The following is a 14284-nucleotide window of genomic DNA, read 5'->3' as shown; positions in this document are numbered from 1 at the left end:
GGGAGGGAGGGAGGGGAGGGGAGGGGAGGAAGAGAGAGGGAGGGAGGAAGGGGGAGAAGAAGGAAGAAAGGAAGGAAGGGAGGGAGGGAGGGAGGGAGGGAGGGAGGGAGGGAAAGAGAAAATGCTAAGTACCTATATTCATCTCTCTCTTCTCCCTCACTATGAATGTAATATGTCCAGCTGCCTCGATCTCTGACCATCATCCCTTCTTTACTGTCTAAAATGGAACTAAAACAATCCTGTTTTCTTACTTTGCTTTTGTCTGATCTTTTGTTACAGCAGCAAGCAACCCCATACATCTTTATTGTGAGCTTCAGATCTCCATCCAAAGGCAATGTTTTCTTCTGTTGCCTTTCTTTGGTTTCAGGTCATTGCTATACCAATGCAAGGCCCTGGAAATTGCTTCCAAAGAGCAATGCTCAGAATGACCAAACAGGGAAATTCAGAATCCATCTGAGATTCTGCTTTCAAATGAATGTGAAAAATGGTAAAGTCAGAAACAATGATGAAAAATAAACAAACCACAAATGTTTGGCTTTCAAAGCTGTTTCCAAACATATTGCCTAAGCATTTTCCAAAAAAAGAAATTAATTAAAAATTTTCCTTCTCTTTAAAAATAATTAAAAATAGAATTTGAGTGTGTTTGAAGACAAGAAACATCCGTGCAGAAACAGAAACAATACAGAGAACATGAACACAGTTAGGCAGTTAGACATATCCAGAAAAATCAAATGACATTTATAGGATTTATTCTGGATATTTAGCACTGCAGAGAACTTTAAATACATATTGGCTAAATATCAAGTTAACTACATTACAAATATCTACTTAACTACAAATTACAAAATTTGTTTATGGGCAGGTCCAGGTTTATATAAAATACAGATTGAATGTTCTTATTTTTTATAAATCTTGAGGTAGCCTCTAACTGACTTTTAATTTTAACTTTTATTAGTTGATTTATTTTATGTATATGAATGTTTTGCCTATATGAATGCATTTGTACCATATGTGTGTCTGATGCCTATAGAGGCCAATACAAGGCATCTGATAACTAGAAGTGGAGGTACAGACCACTGTAAGCCATAATATGGCTTGAGAATCAAAACCAAGTCCTCTGGAAGAATACTCAGTGTTCTTAACTGCTGAGACATCACCCAGCCTTTTGATAGCTTTTTTATATATTTGTACTTGGGTTAAATGAGGGTAACTGATGTGATCAAAGACATGCACACATTAATTTTAGAATAACATAGAATTTATAGAAACACTAGTTTAGGCATCAAAATAACCCAATGTCATGACAAAGCAAGCCACTAAGTAGGGCTCCATTAAAGGGCAGATAACTATTATGGCAGCAGCTACAACAGGGAGAAATCTCCTTTCAGTTTTATAGACGTATAGAGGCCCAACCATACTTCTGAGAAAAGATACTTCATAATCTTAAAATTCCTGCTAGTAGGAGGTGGGTTCTGATAGGAGGAAAAGTTGGGGAACACACTAAGGAACTGGCTGCTAAAGTCACTGACCACACCTTTGCCTACCCTAGAAGTGCTGCCTAATGGGAAAGCTGCAAGCATGGTAACTACACGTCTTCTCAACAAAGTAAAGTCCTGGTAAATCGCAAAAGCAAATGTCCAAGCCAGAATACATCTCTCTGTCCTGTCCACAGGCCTAACTCACCACCTACAGCAAAGGTCTTTTCTACTTCTTCAGCTGATCATGCTCAAACCAAATCAATGAGATGCAGGCTTTAGGGATGAATTTTTCAGTGTGCTTTACTGTCTGTGGTTCTTTTACATTTTTATTTTTTTGTAAGAACTGATTGAGCCCCTGCTATAGGCCTAGAATCTGAGATGTAAGTTTGAAGAAAACAGACCCAGTTCACAGCTTTTAGGAGCTGGTATCCCAGAAATCGTCAGCATCCTCAGACCAACAAGAAACTGGCTTCCCTTATATTCACTTCCTGTCTTTACCCTGTATCGATTGTCTTTCTTATAGAAACGCCCAAACAAACATAAGAGGAGAATTTTGTACCTAATCACAAATGTCAAGATTGGGACTGTGTAGAGCAGTTATGGGAACAGGTTTCTTGGACACAAGAAACCATCAACTTGTAGTTTAGGAAGAAAATTGAACATATTTCCAGGGCAGGTGCATTGAAGTTTATTCCTTTGCCAATTTACTTGCCCTTCTCTTTCTTTTTCTCTCCTTACCTCTGTCCTCTTCTCCATCCTTACCTTTCTGAATATCTGAAGACACAATAGACACTAAAACTCAAGGTAGATGAAACTTTACAACTAAATAAGTCACACAGTGCACATGCTAGGAATCCAGACAGGCTACACACAGATGTAGAAAACTGATCCTCACCAAGACTCAAACATAGATATTAACCTCACTTTCTCTCTAAGGAAATGATCATAAAAGCAAGCAAAATTATATGTACCTAACTGCTTTCAATCACAGGCCATGATTCTCACCCCAGTGCCCCCTGTGGCTATGGCCCCCTGTGGTTCCTCTAAGGTTCTAAAGATTAAACAGTCAGTAGCCAACTTTGTGTGTGTGCATGTAAACAAGAGGGCTCGACTTTAAATAATTATGTCAAAGAAATGACAACTGTGCTCTTTGCCAGAGCAGGGATGAATAATTACAAAGCCAGGACATAATTAAGCAATTGTGACTGTCGGGAGGTTGAGCTGCTCCTCTGATGTGCAGGGCTGGTGTGTCGCCATCCACACCCTCCTGGACAGCCTTCTGTGCTCCTTTGATCTACAGTCCCAGTGAAGCAATGAGGGGCATGGTCTGGTCATTCCAGACGCCTTTCACTGGGGGCCTTGAGCTTCTCAGTATCTAGTTTGGTGCTCTCTCTCTGTTGATGGTGGCATGATTCAATGGCCAATAGTTGACAAGGCTATGGATTTTCTTTAAAATTCTGGAAAATGAGCAAATCCTAGCTGTCACGGGTCCATTAAGTGTACATACACACACATACACACACACACACTACAGAGACAGACACACAACACTACAGAGAGAGAGAGAGAGAGAGAGAGAGAGAGAGAGAGAGAGAGACTCATACAGAGAGTATGTGTGTGTACTGTGTGTACTGTGTGTCCGTGTGCACCTGAAAGAGTCCACTGTAGCATTACCTATCTGTAGCATTATCACATGTATTCTACTCACATGAATGAGAACACCCTTCCGTACAAGGATTCAAACTCAAAAGAAGGACAGGCAGCTTTGAAACAACAGAAGGCAAAGAGCAGTCACAGAGGCAAAATTTGTCATCAGGAGGAAGAACGAGAGAGAACTTGGATTTCCAGTGTCCAGGCCTGCCAGGTACCAAATCAAACCTTGGTGACATAGAGGGTTGATTAGTTCCTGGCTGATTTTGCATTTGCGTCAGCTGAGAACGTCCAGCCTGCCCATTCCCTACCTCGAAGGCAAGGACTGTGATTGGAGAGGCATTTTCCATTCTCCCAAATACTTTATGTCAGGAATAAAATGAAAACAGCTCCCCAAATCACAGCCTCCTTGATCATCCATCAGAACATTGTGCTGAATAAGCACAACAGGCCCCTGCTGCCCAGAAAGGACAGAAGCCAACTTGAGATTCCCATTCTTTTATGAAAAATAGGCCTTCAGCTAGTGTGTGTGCAGTGCAGCTCCAGCAATTTGAAGGAAGGAAATTGCTCTCCACTTAGAGGCTGACTCAAGGTGTGCACATGCCTCCCAGAACATACATATGTATACATGCACGCAGACATGGGAAATATATCTGCATAGGACCAAACATGTGTCTGTCTACACAGCAAATAGGCAAGAAGCAGCTGTCTGAATGCCAGTTTATTAATTCAGCAAAGAGCTCATTTGGCTCCCTTCTATCTGCAAGAAAAATACCACTGTGTATCTCAGAAAACAACAGACAAAAGGGAATCTCCCACCATTTGGCAGGCATGCAGTATGATAAACCAGTAATAACGTGGAATCTTCTTAGGATCTTGAAGGATCATCACATAAAAACCCTTAAACAGAACCCCAAGAACCCTGGTTTGGGTCCTAACTGTACCTCATCAGGACCTTAGACTTCTGACCCTCCCAGATCCCTCAAGCACAAAGCAACAGACGGGATCTCCTAAGAGGATATCTTGAGGCGCCTCAGAAACAGAAGCCAAGATCTCCCTGCTTCTTTGTCAAGGGCATTTTTGTCTCTCTCCTCAAATAATTAATGAGCGTTTTTAAGTGTAATACAGTTAGTAAGGGCATTAGAGTCAATCACACAAACATGTGCTAATTCTATAATTGATTCGATGCTAATGGGGACCGCCGAGGAGCACGTCTGCTCCTGTTGCTAATGACTCCGCCAGCTGACGGCAGGCTTTAAGGAACCCTTCCCCACCATGCTCAAAGGCAAGAGGAGATTCCACCTCTCCCTATCCCCATGCAGAAAACCAATCCATCCCCACCTGTCTCTCTCACTCAGGCTCCCCTGGGAAGTTTCAACTGTGTCAAGACATCTCCAGGGAAAATATCGACCTCTCTCTTGGGCTAAAACAGCAGAGTGAGAAGAGACTAGGCCCCATGTCAGACATAAGGGTAAAATTCCAGCTCAGGAATTCATGACCCAGTGATCTGGGCAGCTCATGAAGTGCTCTGGGACTGAACTCCATCCTATGTAAAATGTGTCAGTGGGTCCATCCTTCTATTTGTACGGGGCTCATAGTTGGGCACCTATGAAATACAACATCCCAGGACATGGACCGCACAGTTCAGCTTTCTATCGGCAGCTTTACAGCTTCCAATCCCAAAGCAAATGAAGATCTGCTCTGTGCAGTGTAAACGTGGGAAAAGCAGGGTGGCCAGTATCTGACCCCCAGGATATCACAAAGACTTCATCTGCTATACTTGGCTGGGGTTGGTGATGTTGACTGTCTCTGAAGTCCTAGAAAAGGAGGAGAGAAAGAGAGAAAGGAAGGAAAAAAAGAAAGAAAAGAAGCCAGAAGATAAATTCTTTCATTTGGACAAAATGGCCAAAGCTGGAATAACTAAAGGCAGTCATGTGCATTCTGTCAGGCCTGTGCTACAATAAGGAGAACTGTTAACACTTTAATAGCTATGAAATGAATCACTCAATTAATTCTCCACATGCTGAAACAGGTAACAATACATTTATCTGCCAGAATTATACCCTCCATATCATATATTTCCACAACTGTTAGCAATTTCATTCAGCATAACAGGAAATCAGTCGCACCTCATGGATTCAGGGAAAGAAAGTGGCCTGAGGTCTGCTGCCAACAGCGTAACTTGATGGAAGAGGTTTCATTGTTCTGCTCTGTTTTGGCTTTGTTTGGCTTTGCTTCCCTGCTTAATCACTTCCAATGCATGTACGGAGGGCTATAAGTCACCAGGTGAGGACAAACTAGACCTTCAGGATTCCTGTGCCAGCATTTTCAACATATAGCTGCAATTTCATAGGCAGTAACTAAGGAGCTCCACAGTGCTCCAGGGTAATGAAGTTTCTAGAAAGGGGTCATCATCAGGGTCACTGAATCTACTCCCCGGGCTCAGGCTTCTTAGAAGGGTCCAATGTCTCCCAGAGAGATTATTGCAAACATCCTTAAAACCTCCTGTGTCTGAATCAAAGATTCCAAACCTATTGTCACGAACTGTATTTAGGGAGCACATAGCAGCCGTAGCTCAGATTGTCTGGAAACACTGCCTACTGTGCTAACATCGCCTCAGGGAACTGAAGAGCCTTCATCTCTAATAGAAGAAAATGACCCCCTTTTATTAGCAAGAAACAAGCACCCCCTCCAAAAGGTGAGAGGAATTGTATCCACATGAGAAACACAAAATTCTTAGTGTGCTCTTTTTCAGCTCCAGAACCCCTTGAGAAGAAAGCATTGAGGGCTCCTAACATTCACCTTTGAACTTCACTGAGCTTCGTTCATGTTTCTGTGTGCCTTAGTTACTGTTCTCCTGCTCTGCTAAAATGTCATGACCATGATGACTTATCTATGAAAAGTCGTTTATTGCAGGCTTAGAGTATCAGAGGGTGAGTCCATGACCTTCATGACAGGGAGCATGACAGCAGGCTGGCATGGTGCTGGAGTAGTAGCTGGGAGCTTACATTCTGACTCACATTCACAAAGCAGAAGCAGATAAGAGGCAATCTCAAAACCCACTCTAGTACTGGCACATTCTCCCAACAAGGCCACATTTCCCAATCCTTCCTAAACAGTTCCACCACATGGAGGCCAGTATTCACATAAGCCTATGGAGGTCATTCTCATTAAACCACCAGGTGTGTTATAAACGAGTCTCCCTAGTCTGAGTGATAGGGAGACCTAAATTATAGCCAGTCAATTGCCTGAGTGGGCCAACTCTATATCTATGACTGAACACTGGTGTGAGATCATGTCTACTTTCTAAATACATAGGAAGATACCACCCATGCTCTGCAGAGAAACAAGTGAAGTAAGATATAAATCCCACATGAAAACCAAACAGTAGCAGCTCACCTTGGGTTTCACCACCTTCATGAAGGCCCCTCTGACCAACGCCTCCTCCCGTTCTTGTCTGGTGACTTTCTTGGCATCCAGAAACTTCAAATTGGGCAGCTTGTGCAGAACAAAGCACCTGGGACAAAAAGGCAGACACAACTTGAGGAAGCTGGAATCACAGCTTCAGGGACGTCAGCAATATGTCTGAACCTTGGGAATCCACACAATAAAGCTTTAAGGGTTTAAATCTTAGCCACCACCTCCCCTACCCCCAGCCAACACAGCCCTCTCCTACAGGGGAAATTTTAAAGGTTGTACTTTATGCAGATAAACAACCAAGTTTGAGTCATAATTACACTTGACTCAATGGGTAGATATATACCTCATTAGATTTCACCAGCCAGTAGGACCCTGTCAAAGTATTCTTTTCTTCCATTCTAAGAAAGGGGCCTTGCTTCAATATGGAAAGTTCTCAGTAAGACTACTCTAAACCTTGATCAGATGTACCATGGTATGTACCTGCCATTCTTGGGAGGTATCTATATCATTCTCTTCATTGATACAACAGATTGGCAATTTAGAGCTGAAGTGGTAGGCCAGAATTTCCCAGAGGCCCCATAAGCTGGCTGGCTTTGGCATAAGAGTATGGTATGCTTGCAGCTGAGAAATGTTTCACTGAGGACTCAAGAGAGTCTCAAGTACTTTCTGACATTTCTGGGTAATTTCCACAATGTAGCACAGAGGTGATCTTTGTCAAGGATAACTAGGAGACAGAGGTGGCGTCTACGGATTTTTAATATCCCCCAAATACTCCGTTTCCTCTATTCCCTTTGAAAGATCATTAGTACTCATTCTAGATCGCCACAGGCAAGCCAATGGCTGTGTGTGTGACAAATTACCCTCCAACAGGTGCATATAAAGGTATTGACAATAAGATGCACTTGGCCAGGGTTTATGTTTATAGATGTATAAGTATAGAGATACTGGTCTATACTTCTTGTCAGCAACAATCATCAGCCTAGTTACTTCCCATCAGTACACTCTCTATCAACCGAATGAGCGATTGCCCTGACCCTCTTTTGCTTTGGAAGAAGAGATAAACACTCAATGTCAATACCAATGAACAACTTCTAAAGAAACCTCTCACTTCCTTCTTATAATTCTCTCATATTCCACATCCCAACCTCAGGAAACATTCCTTCTAAACTCTAGCCCACACTACTTTCTTCATTCTAAATGCTCCTAAAATACACTATCAGCATCCAGTCCAACATATTGCCGTTTCAGCTATTTCCTTGATATTAAAGTAATAAATGTTCTTATCTAAGCTACAACCTTCTCAAAGATTTACTTTCATTATATCTTGGAAACCAAAGCAAGAATGAGTTCAATACCCTGTCCATTCATTCAGCTGCACAAATATTTCTTGATTACCTACTATGTGCCATGTAGCTAGGGATTATGATATCTCTCCATTCTCAAAGAGGTTCTTATTGTAATGGGGAATATTTATTGACACAGGACTAACTAGAAATCAGTGAGGCTAAGTTGTGCACCAGAGTTGTTATGCAAAAACAGAGAACAGCTGAAAACTAAAGGGAAAAAGAAATATGCCATCTCAAACAGGCTTCAAAGACCCAAATTCAAAGGCAACTCATTTAGGAGTTTATCAGTCCAGATATTCCTGGACATCCACTTTGTGTCCCTCCCCACTGGAGCTCAAGGTTCCCAGAGCCTCCTCCCATATCTACAAGGTAATTTCATATTATCAAGTAACCTTTATAAGCTTATTTAGGTAAAAGACCTGACCATCACTCAAGAGCCAGAGACAGAATTCTAAAGCCCTCTACCTCTGGACTCTTAAACTCAAAACACATTAAAATAATTTTACAATTAACTTCAATGAATTCTCCTATGAATTACTATATCATTTCATGTGAGTGAGCAAGCCCTTGGGCTTTGGACACAGGTCAAAGGCCAATATCCCAGATCCCATTCTCTTCTTCCACTTTACTAAGGTGGGGTTTCTTGATTTGCAGTGCTTTGTACCATAGATTAGCTGGTCCATAAGCTTTTGGGCTCCTGTTTCTGCCTTCCATCTTTCCATAGGAGTATCCTGAATTACAGATGTGCACCATCAAGGTGTCAGGGATGACTCAGGTCATCAAGTTTCTGTGGGTCCATGAAATTCTTTTACAGTCTATCCCAAGACTAGAGATCTTGGAATGTCCCCAATCTTGTTCTTCCTTTCTCCTACCCAGCATTCCTCCCTCTTGCTTCCTCCTTGGCCTCAATCTATCACCTGCTTTCCTTTTCTCCCAAAGCCTGTTTCTCCTTAACCTCCACCCTCAATACCTCTGATCTTATCTAAAATGAGGCAAAGGGCTCAAGTGTTCTTTCTTACCCTTTAGCAGAATTCCCACCGGCCTCAGGCTGTCAGAGAAAACTTCCATCTCCTGCTTATACAGGCAAAGCCTTGATGACAACAGATTCTTTCAAATAAAGACATGTACAGACAGAAACAATATGTCAGGAGTGACGCTCAAAGGAGTAAAGACACCCACTAAGTGTAGGGTGGGAAAAGATGAATATTCAGGTGAGGACAACATCAGTATTAGAAAATCAGCCAATGTTTAATGATGAAGTGAAAGATGCCTTCACGGGGCTGCCAGGAAGCACAGTGACAACAGACCGTGCATTGTCATTTCACCTAGCTTTGGATCACAGCTCTGAAATCAAAGGAGTGAGACAGAGAGGTGCTGGCTTTTAAGCTAGTTAAAAATTTTTGGATGACAAAGAGCTACTGTTTGCAGAGGTTTCTTCTTAGTGTCAGAGAGACAGCCTATGACAGAGTCTGTCAATCATCCCTTGACTTCAGGTGACTTCACTCCCATCCTAAGGGCCACCATGAGTTCCCAGAGAAGTTTGAGGGATTTGAGGGTTACTCAACCTATGAGGATCAGAATGTGGTGCCTGGAAGGATAACAAACTAGGATAGGACACCCACTCTCGTTAGACCAATTAAAGAGACAACTTGATATTGAGAAGCAGGGAAAAGATCTCAATCCAATGTGAAGGGGAATAGGAACATTGGGAAAAAGAACAAAGAGCTGCAATGATCCCCATGTCCATCTTTATGGTCCTAAGGTGATGTTTAGTTTTAAACAGAGGGCCAGAGGTATGCATAGCTAAGCAGTTCTTTTCCAATGAGGGAACCCATTTGTCACCACTGTCTCAGCTCAGGTAGCTACTGCAATATAGGATGACAAGCTATGAACCTCTTTCAGGGAGACAACCCCCCCCCCCACCTGGCTGGCACCAGGCTTCCAGGATTTTCTTTCCTCTAGCATGAGATTCCCTAAGAAAATTTCAATGTTTTGGAATCCATAGCCTGATGGCCAAAGTGGAGGGTGCTAATTACTCTTTAGAACATCGCCATCTCAAGAAGTCTGCAAGTGTTGCTCAGTTCGAGTTTGATCACTATGGTCCATAGTAGAAGGAGATAAATGGTTCCTAAGAGCCACCCTCTGACCTCCATGTGTACATCTCTATCTCATATCATACACACATATATACATATACACACACTAATAGTAAATGAAAAAAATAAATTTTAAACAGTGCTAGAGTGATAACTCCGTAGTTAAGGGCACTTTGTGGTTTTCCAGAAGACCCAAGTTCAGTTAACAGCATCCATGTCAGGAGGCTGCCAACAACTGAAACTGTAGCTCCAGAGGATCTGGCACCTTCTTCTCACCTTAGTGCATACCCACACATGTGTACGCATATACTTAGACACATAAACAAAAATTAATATCTAAGCTCTTTAAAATGAGTTTCGTCATCCCTGTCAGAATGACTACACTAGGTGAAGTTCTTCCCCAATGATTCATTGCCTCCTCAGGAATGCCTTATTACATTTATTTACCAGTTCAATGAGTAATAGTTGGGGAGCTACTACCTTGAAGGAACAATGCAAGGTGCTGAGAAGGTGAAAAAACCTAACAGAAGACCTTTGCTCTCAGTGCGTCCTACGTTCTAGCATGGCGTTTACATTCTAGCACAGTGGTTCTTGATTTTTGAGCAGGCATCCTTATGACCCACAGGCTTGTTAAGGGACGGAGGCAGTTGCCAGCCCATCCCCAGAGCTCCTTACTGAGGCGATCTGGACGAAGGCCTGGAATTTATGTTTCTAATAAGTTCCCAGGTGATGCTGTCACGGCTGCCATCCTGCTGAGAACCGATGTCCTACTGAAAACAACACCACAAGGACTAATAGCTGGGAAATTATGAGAGCAATGAGGCAGCCAGGAGTCTCTTTCCTAGTTCAGCTAACAGTCTGCCCTGCCCTGGCACCTGTGCTCTGTGAGCCCGGCTAACAGTCACGTTTACCAGGTCTTCCTGTCCCCTGGTGACTTAGAATAGGCTCCAGCATTCCTGCCAAGTCATAAGCCAGTGGGCATCCTGCCTGCCTGTCCCATGCTGGTCTTGGGAGATCCATTTCCCTTTGTTCTAGGTCATGTCAGAGTGTCAAAAGCTGCAGCTTCAATCCTGAGTGTAATACAAGTTTGCCATAAAAACACAAGAGCAGATTCCCAAAGCCACAGAACGAAGGCTTTTACAATATCAATTCAGGCCTTGTAAATTTAATCCAGGGGTTATTTGTTGCACCCAAATCTCTTTACCGTGATGTATGACTTAGTTACCAGGGGTTATCACAGCCGTATCCTAAAGTTGCATAGTACATAAAACATTTCAGTTAACAATGTGGAGAGGTTAACTCCCCCAGATAACCTGCAATCACAAGGGCTAGTCCAGATGACATCCCTCTGTCAGCTCACAGGAGCTATTGATGGTTCAATCAGTTTGTTTTGAAGGAAAAGAACAACAAAAGGCCAGTAAACTTATTCAGACTGTCAACAGGGGCTATCGGGAATGGGACTTGCAGGTAAGTAATTCTGGGTGTTTTAAGGCTATTATCAAACAGCAATGGTTGAAGGAAGAGACAGCTACTAATAACACAGAAGGCAGCCATCATAAACCACTTTATGGCAGAACCCCCCTGTCCATAAATCCTGTGACACCCGGAGACAGCTTCAGATTTATAAAACTGCTTGTTAAGCCAGAGCACTGCTTAATGAGAGGAGATCAGTCTAGTTAAGTCTCGTGTCCCTAGCTACGGAGGGCAACTCCAATCTTCCTGACCTTCTCAAGGTGGCTGGAGGGAAGCTCCCAGGGCTAGAGGTGGTGAGACTTAGAGGCCCTGCTTGCTGTGATATGGAAAAGGAGGTTATCAGGGTAGCAGGGACCCCTGCAAAGGTGCTTACATACCCATTTGTCTCATATGGAGACAGATTTTCTGAAAATGAGAGACCATCACCCAGAGATTATCAGGTTTTCTCACTTCATATAAAATGGTAGATTTTTCTTAAAGGACCCTTTAAAGACAAAGCTAAATCTGGAAGGAGGACAGAACAATTCCAATCCTTTTGTTATTATGGAAAAATCTATTTGTTTTATTCTAATATCAATGGACTTAGTACTTTTTGCCTAGTTTTCAGAAAGGAAAACATTCTCTTGTCCTACTATCATGTTCCCCCAGAACGATTGCCTGCTCCCTAGTAATAGTGTAAACCACAGACTCATGCCGTGGACCTCTCAGATCTGCTAGTGGGGTTGGCAGCCATATTTCTTTCATGAAAATTGTTCAAGACTCTCATGAGTTCTTAGAAGAGCCAGGCTCCAGAGTGCTGGATGGTTTGTCCATTCCACTTACGGCAAGCAATGCTTCCTCCATTTCTTTCCCAACACCTTCTCACTCTCATATTCTATACGGGGAGTGCAGAGACAAAGTACAAGTTACTGATGCTCTACCTGGTGCCTTGAAGGCAGCTATGGATGATCCTTTCACTTGTTTCAGTTGCCCCCTGCTCCCCTTCCCAGCTTAATAGAACAGGCCAAAGATGCTAACAAGACAATGTGACCTGGCTGTCAACTGGATTACATCAACTCTGTTTAATAATACTGGCCATCTCATGCTGGTCAAGAGCATGGATCAACTGCTAAAGGTGTTTGACTAATGAGAGAAAGCAGCAAGGGCTTAGACACAGCTTCTTTGGGAGACCAAAGCTCTTAGAGACTGGGGGCAGGTGACAAGGAAAAGAAGTTGTTGTGATGAAAAGTTGGGGGAGGGAGCTTTCAGGGCAGAGCAGATAGCTTAGGCTATGAGGTTTTGAGCTTGCCTTTCTGAGTCTCAGTTTCTCTATCTGAGCCATGAGAATGGGCCTTAGCCTCCTTCAAACACTAATTTGTTTGGGTTCTCTGTGCTCAAAGTTGATTGACAATAAATAAATTCATACGGTCCTTTCTTGATACACCAGATTCACCCAATTGCCTTGCATAAACACCCCCTCCCACTTCCAGAGAGAGACAGTCAGAAAACACCAACGAGGACCAAGGCAACAGGAACAAAGGACTGAGTGGAACAGCTCCAGATGCTCTGAGAGACCATGATGATGATCTCACTCTAATGAGCTGAGGTGAGCTCACCTACAGCATTAATGAATTGGCCTGACAACTGGCAAAGGCCAGCTGATTTTGCTCTCAGTTCACTGACAGCATGTTTGAAGTCTCTGTGCAAACAATACACCCACAGGACAGTCCAAGGGCCTGTATGGAGGGTAACCAGCAATTACTGTGTGGGCTTCTGTCGCTTTGATCTCTGGGTCGTGACCTTTGCTTTCTTGTGATCATCAAAGCCCAGATTGTAGATTAGCTGGGGAATGCTAGCTGGTTTATATAAGCCACAGGTTTTACAGCTCCTATTTAGTGGGAAACAGCCTTGGGTGGCAGCCCAAGGTGGCCCCAGACACCACCGGAGGGTCCCTCCTACGTTTCCTTTGGTGGAGTGCTACAGACACTGGGCAGGCCCCCAGGCTGCTGCCTCCCAGGGAACAAAGAAAGGGCACCATACTTTAAATAATTTAAAGTTTTAAGGAATACAGAGGGACCTACTGGGGTAGGGTGGGGGGAGGTTGGGGGGAGCAACCAGACCTGAAGGGACAGAAATTGAAAGAAAATGCAATACAGAGCTAAGCCACAAAAGACTGGCCTCAAGCCTGAGAGCCAGGGTTTCTTATTTGAAAGGTGATGTTCAGCATTTATTCTCTGTTGACTTTCAGCCATCGTTCTTCCTGAAGAAAAAGATAAGAAGGTGTTAGCATCTAGAGGTCTTCACCGGGTTTGTTTTCTCTGCCAGGTGGAGCATGAGAAGGCAAGAAATATCTGGAGTGAGGCAGGAAGCAGTGGAGAAATCCTGAACATAGGGAACAGGAGCAGACAGAATTGGCGATCAAAGAAAGGTTTTATTGGAGTTAGGAAACACACACATAGAGCAGGCACATGAAGGAAAAGACCCTTGGCAAAGCAGAGGGGAAAGCTGAAGTCCAGTTCTCCTTGAGGACTGAAGATTTAAGGGTCTATGAGGAGAGTCTTTCTCCCCAAAGTTTAGAGTTTGTTAGTTTGAACAAAGGCAGGGAGGCTAATAGGTTGGTAGCTTTGGGGTAAACACGTCCTGGCCTGGCCTTGAACTTGTCCATAGGCTGAGTGCTCTGGTGGTGGGAGAAAAGGTCTTACTTTTAAGCTTGCAGGCTTTTCTCTCAGGTCAGGAGTGTGAGGAAGAAGTCAGCCATCTTGGAATTTCACCATCTTTATTATCTAGTTCTCTCTCTCTCTTTCTCTCCCTCCCCCTCCCTCCCTCCCTCCCTCCCTCCCTC

The 14284-nt window shown here is 43.3% G+C and overlaps 1 protein-coding gene across 3 annotated transcripts in view; it reads right to left on the bottom strand.

Moving 5' to 3' along the window:
* The window catches only part of Lrmda (leucine rich melanocyte differentiation associated), a 994610-nt gene that overhangs the window by 418614 nt on the left and 561712 nt on the right, over positions 1-14284 (bottom strand). For all 3 annotated transcript variants that reach the window (XM_028758579.1, XM_028758580.1, XM_028758581.1), the window contains one exon: positions 6528-6645. In XM_028758579.1, coding sequence (XP_028614412.1) covers positions 6528-6645 — 118 coding nt within the window. The remainder of the gene's footprint in view (positions 1-6527; positions 6646-14284) is intronic.

The sequence above is a fragment of the Grammomys surdaster genome, unplaced genomic scaffold (genome assembly GCF_004785775.1).
Source record: "Grammomys surdaster isolate TR1022 unplaced genomic scaffold, NIH_TR_1.0 126198, whole genome shotgun sequence".
In the NCBI taxonomy this organism is placed as follows: Eukaryota; Metazoa; Chordata; class Mammalia; order Rodentia; family Muridae; genus Grammomys; species Grammomys surdaster.
The sequence above is the reverse complement of the archived record's forward strand: the minus strand, read 5'-3'. Positions and strand labels throughout refer to the sequence as shown.